Below are 6,000 nucleotides of genomic sequence, written 5' to 3' on the forward strand. Positions count from 1 at the left end.
ACAAGATCCACTTTGATTAGAATCCCTTACGATTCCCGGGACGGAGAAGCGTGTCCTAGAATTTAAACGCACCAACCTCGACGACCATCCACCAACGAGATCATTCCCCTTCGCCCTTTCACTCCCCATCGCTGAGACTTATGTTGGTCGTTCGCGCGGGCATTTAATCCTTCGTAGCCGCGCTACGATTTTTCCCGCCCACCGTGCCGATCGAACGCGTCGTTTTTATAAATCGACGGGCAACGAGCAGAGGCGATTGCAACCCTGGGAGCGTTTCGGAGTGTCCTTTTACACGTGGGACCTCGAAATATCGGCGGAAAGCGAGCCACGAGTTGGCGAATGGATTGCCGTGGCGCGGGGTATATTCGACAAACCGGCGGAAACACGGTTATGGCAACCGGAGAACTTGCACACACGCGGCACACCCGTGCTCGTTTCTAATCGCCTTATCGCAAAGGCGATTCGCGGCGCGAGCTGCTCGCATCCGTGTGACCTGCTTACCCGTCTGTCTGCCAGGCAAATATCACACGCGCGAAAAATGAAGACGTCAGCCGACAGCGCCCGGCTGTATTAATTAAAAGTGCCGCTGCCTGCTTCTTTTTTCTCCATTTCTTTTTTTCTTCTTTCTTCATTTTCCTCCTTTGAACCCCGAGCCAGCTTCATTCGAAGCAGAAAGCTTCTACGCCCCTACTTCAGGACGAGCACGCGATTTTTCGTCAGGAATGCTCTTTTTTCTTTTTTTTTCTTTTCTTTTCTTTTTTCTTCTTCTTCTTTCGCTCCTCTCCGACCTTTCGATCCGGCCGTCGAAACGTCAGAAATATCGTCGGCCACCGAAATACGCGCGCGTATTCGGGCTGAATTATTATTATTATTATTATTATCATCGAACGTGTAATCACTGGAAGTGCGAACGTGTAAATTTATAAGGGATTTACACGTTCGATTTTAAACGGAGCCGTTTCAACCGCTCGAACGACCCGCATTTTAATTCGTAATCAAGAGCAATGGGAATTTCCCTTTTACCATTGAGATTTCACCTCTGACAAAAAAATGGCCGAATGATTCGAACGTTTCCATCCGTTTTGCCTGACCCGGTCGTTGATTTAACTCGATTATCTTGAAACAATCGTTCCATCGTTCTCCGTTTCTTCCACGCCTACAGCCTATCGTATTTGAAACGTATCCCGGTGAGAACGTGTACTCGTCGGTGAAAGAGGGATTAAAATGTGCCGAAATTAAAATGAAATTTCACTGAAACGAACTCGATCGAAATTTTCGTGTATTTCTCGGACGTATCGCTGAAACGAATCGTCCCCAAGACGAATCGCACCAGTTCTCGAGCTGGTTGCTCGATGGCGAGGAGTTCGAGCCTTTCACCGTCAGATAGCAAATTTTTCTCACGTACGCGCCATACGTATAACGTTTTCAGGTGAAAAATGAATTTCCCTTAACCGGTGATTTCCCAGCGCACCGAGGCAACGCTGTATTTAGCCTGGTTAATCTGCTTAATCGCACGAAGCGCGAGATAAATCCGACGACGGCCATCAAGTTCCGCAGTCTCCAAGAATCGTAAATCGAGCGTCACGACGCTGCCGTTGGGGAGAAGAAGCTTCTCGATCGTTCCTCTCGAGCGTCGCTCCGCGTCGCCATCGGCATACGTTCTCCGCCCTTTTTGAATCCATTCCGAGCTTTTCAATTCCAACAGACAAATAGCGTTGATAAAGGCGGAAGTGCGCGTCGTTATTGGCGGAAAAGGGGTGGCAGTATATTCGAGAAACGTTTATACGGGCAGAAAAAAAAAGCCGATCGCCTCGCTGTAAATCCTCCTCGGCGAGATTCTTATTACGTACGTACATTTCTTTCGCCGGGTGAAAGAAAGGGAGAGAGAGAGAGAGAGAGAGAGAGAAAGACCAGAAGCCATTCCAACGAATAAGAACCGATCCGATCGATTCCGGCGGGCTTCGGAGGAGTCGGACGCGCGCGCGTCGCGTCGCGCCGCGCCGCGCGTACCCGCGGACCCTTTTCCACGTCGGGGCGATTTTCAAAGTTACGCGCCAGAACGACGAGGGTCGGGTCGTTCCCCGTGTTCGGTGGTCTTATCTTTAAAGCCGCGGCGAATCCCCGTGCTCCGGGTCGCTTCGAGTAAAGCCCTTTTCGGTCCGTTTAGCATTCTGATTTCCGTCGAGTTTTACGAACCACCCTACGAGCTCCGCTCCGTTTTACTCTACGAGCGGAGAGCGAGCGGGCAGATTGAAACGCGATTGAAAAAGTTGCTCGCGGTCGATCTCACCGATCTTTCGCCCCCGTGTTTCTTTCTTTTTTCTCTCCTTTCTTTTCTTCCGTTGCCTAATGAAATTACCCGATCGTGGCTGATTCGACTCCGTCGCGGGCCAGAATTAGAAGGATGTATTGAACGTGCCAATATTGGCTGTTGGCGCGGTACGGAATGGAAGTAGCGAGAGCAGCAACGATACCGATTGACGCAGAGTTCCCCAGGGTAGCATACCGCATTCTACTTTCCTCGATAGGGAGCGAACCGCTAGGAGCTAAGGTGTGCTTCGCGTAGCCCTAAATAAGGTTTTGAAATACCGTCTCGCCAGGGACCGGCAGGTTGATACGCACCATGGTCTTTATACCGAGTCAACGTCGCGTAAATTCCTTTTAAATTTATCTCTAACTCTATCGATCGCATTTGTTAATCGTTCCCTCAACGCATTTGTCGTGGCCACTGTCACGTGACTTCTTTTCACCAGCGATCATCGGCCGGCGCCGATGATCGAAAATGTGGCTGTGTACCGAGACGTGAAAAAATGATTTCAAGCCACGAATTCCATCTTCATATTCTAATATATCGCTCACAAAAATTATCGGATATTTTAGGGAATGTGAAAACGACGTAATGTTTTCTGATGTTATTCGATAAAGAAAGATCAAATGCTTCTTTTTTTCTATCGCTTCACGTTCATTTCGAAATATTGTAGTATCGGTTATTACAATTAATCTCTAGTTATAATTTTTCGTTACGCTCAAATATAACACATGGCCTGTTTGTTGATCATAGAAATATGATAAAATATGAATGAATATGTGATGCGAGAAGTCGGCTCCAACGTAGGCATGGAGCTTTTTTTTAAAAAAAGACTAGAGTCGTGAGAGAACGTTGAAAGAGAACTGTGTTAAAGGGTGTCAATTATGTCGTTAAAGAAATTTATTTGAGTTGTTAATTCACGTTGTTTTAAAGTAATTTGTCTTGTTTTATTATCTGTTGTTCTACTATCATAATTTTCATTAAATAAACATTATTTATATTATATCTCTACAATATGTTCTTTAATTTTTATGAGCAGTGTATATAATTTTGAAAACTATTCTGTTGTTTGCAAGATACTACTCACTTGGTTTATGACAGAGGTGGCTAACTGGCGGCCCTTGCCCCCACTTTCCTGACCGCTAGCGCTACCCTCTCCACTGCATCGATCTCCCCACTTGCCTGGTAAGGAAATCAACAGACTGAGAGAGCAGGACTCATGCACAGCGAGGAAATTTCAATGTTCAGTGGAGAGAACGACGCAGGAGCAAAGGCTCGCGGTTCGTCAATTAGTCGGCTCTGGTTTACGACACGGCAATTGTTATTTTTTGAAAAGAAACCCGTCGCACTCGAAATTAACTGATTGTGAGATCTATGGGGGATCTGGTCGCAAATTCTCTAAATTGTCTATACGCGAGGGATGAAGGAAAGGTGTAAAAATCTCTGATTTGACAAGCTAACTTTTATCTACGCTAATAAATATAGTGTAGTTACTAATTATCCTACGAACGTGAATTGCGTAAATATCCCGACACGTAACTTAAAGGCGACGAGAAAAATACGCGTCAGAGTGTTAATATTTGCACTCCAACGCGTGGCATATAAAATTTTATCGTGCAACTCAGGATCCAGGTGAAGGGATAATATATTCAGGAGAAAGCATGGAAGAGCGCGAGAATTGAGGATTTGAAATTGATAAGAGTTGTACGACGATGCATCCTCGCGTAGCTCTTGGACCGTTAAAGAGAACAGTCGACTCGAATCGCGGAGATACAGCGAGGCATTAAACGGTAACAGAGCCTGATTTTCATGTTAAACGTCGCTGGTCGGGATTCACGGAACGACGGACGAGTAAAAGCGCATTTTTCACACGGAGTTTCTAAATTATTCCTGCGCCTTCAATTTTCACGAGTGCCTGCTCAGCTCTTTCCTCTACTAACACTACCATTGTCACTATTGCTGGTACTTCGGCAACTATTTGCCACGGCGTTCATTTTGTGGCCAAGCAGTGGTCAGTAGCTAGTCACTTTCTCCAAAATCAATTCTGACATTCGTTGCGCATATAAATATATATATATATAAATATGTTGGCTTGGCCAAAAAGTAATTGTGTTTTCTTTCTATTTTAAAAGACGAACATATACGGGATGCCCCGTGTGAAGTTACCCATGCAATTTTTTCTTAAACTATCCTATTCCATTAAAGAGAAAAATGTTTCAAATAAAAGTTACGTTGTTTCGAGGGGGATGATCTTATGGTTGCCGTAAATCTTATCTAGGTGGTCGGGCTTCCGAGATTTCGAGGTGACCTTTATTTTTGGAACTATAAATGGAACTGTATATTTTAGTGTTCACAGCCTTGCAGCTGACATCAAGGCGAATTCAGCGATTCAGATAACCTAGATAGATGATTGGTATTCCAAGGTCACATGACATTGAATGACCTTGGAACACCAACATTATCTAGATCGCTGAATTCTCCATCGAAATAACATAATTTTTGTTTGAAACATTTTTCTTTATAGCGAAGTATAGCGAGTTGAAGAGAAAATTGTGCAAATAGCTTCGTACGGGGCATCCCATGTGTATCTGCAAAATGTAACTAAAACTTCGTTTTAAACCTGCAGACTCACTGTGTAATGTGATACCTGATTATTCAAGCTTGTTTTAAAAAAAGGAAAGAAAATGAAACGATCTCGTTAACGATCGTTCGATTTCAAAATGGAAAATCAAAGAGGAACGTTCCGAGAATGGAAGAAAACGCTGTGCAAGTTCGTGAAAAATTATTTGACCTGTACGGCGAAAAAGCCTTTCAACTACGGCAGTGTCAGAATTGGTTTGCTAAATTTCACTTTTCGTCGATGGGGATATCAAAGAAATGTTCTTTCTTCATCGAACAAGATTGGGAACTTTTTTTGAACGCGGAATCACGAAGTTGTCCGAAAGATAATCGAACAAAATGGTCAATATATTGATCGATACTTTTCGTTTCTCGTGAGAAATTCCTCTTTCATTTGGAATTTTTTCGTCAGCTTGATATATCGCTATTGTCGACATTTCTCGAGAGTTCTCTTCTCGTTTCAACGACATATTTCCGCAACCATATCCATTTGGGATCAATGATGGAAACCATCATTCTTCGGTAAATATATTTGCGAGGGTGCGCTTCATCGCGACGATGTCGGAGGAATTTGGAGGAATTTCTACGTTCGAACGAAATTTCTTGAGGCAACGGAGGAGAATCGTGAAAAAATGCGACGGCTGCAACCGAAACAAAAGGGGATCTTTGGTGATAAAGAAGGAACATCGAGGAGGACATGGTAATAACGAGTCGGATCGATGAAGAAGCAGGACCGCGGGACGGGGGAGGGTGGGTGGGAGGTGGGGGAGGATAGACGTCGAGAGAGGTAGAAAACGTTAGAAAAGCAACGCAACGACACCGGGAGGGAATATCAGTATCGCAGAAGGAACAAGCAACGCTGTAAAGAGGAAAGGAGGAATAACATCAGACCGTAGGGAAAAGCGAGGTTCTCGCGAGTGAAAATATACGTCGGTCAGACAGCCAAGATGTTTGAAATTCCGACGTGAAAACGCGGCGCAACGATAAACGGCGGACGAATTCCGGAGGAGCGTGTGTAATTGATTCTTCCTCTTCTTCCGTTTCTTTCTTTCTTTTTTTTTTTTTTTTTTTTT

The 6,000-nt window shown here is 44.5% G+C and overlaps 1 protein-coding gene across 4 annotated transcripts in view; it reads right to left on the reverse strand.

Moving 5' to 3' along the window:
- The window catches only part of LOC122527310 (follistatin-related protein 5-like), a 52,863-nt gene that overhangs the window by 16,933 nt on the left and 29,930 nt on the right, over nucleotides 1-6,000 (reverse strand). The window contains exon 1 of one of the 4 annotated variants that reach the window (XM_043651366.1): nucleotides 2,623-2,641. The exons of the other annotated variants lie outside the window; for them this stretch is intronic. Within the exon in view, the coding sequence (XP_043507301.1) occupies nucleotides 2,623-2,625 (3 nt within the window). The 5' untranslated portion in view covers nucleotides 2,626-2,641. Of the gene's footprint in view, nucleotides 1-2,622; nucleotides 2,642-6,000 lie in introns of those variants that run through there. 4 annotated transcript variants of the gene reach the window in all.

The sequence above is a fragment of the Frieseomelitta varia genome, unplaced genomic scaffold (genome assembly GCF_011392965.1).
Source record: "Frieseomelitta varia isolate USP_RPSP 00005682 unplaced genomic scaffold, Fvar_1.2 scaffold_215, whole genome shotgun sequence".
In the NCBI taxonomy this organism is placed as follows: Eukaryota; Metazoa; Arthropoda; class Insecta; order Hymenoptera; family Apidae; genus Frieseomelitta; species Frieseomelitta varia.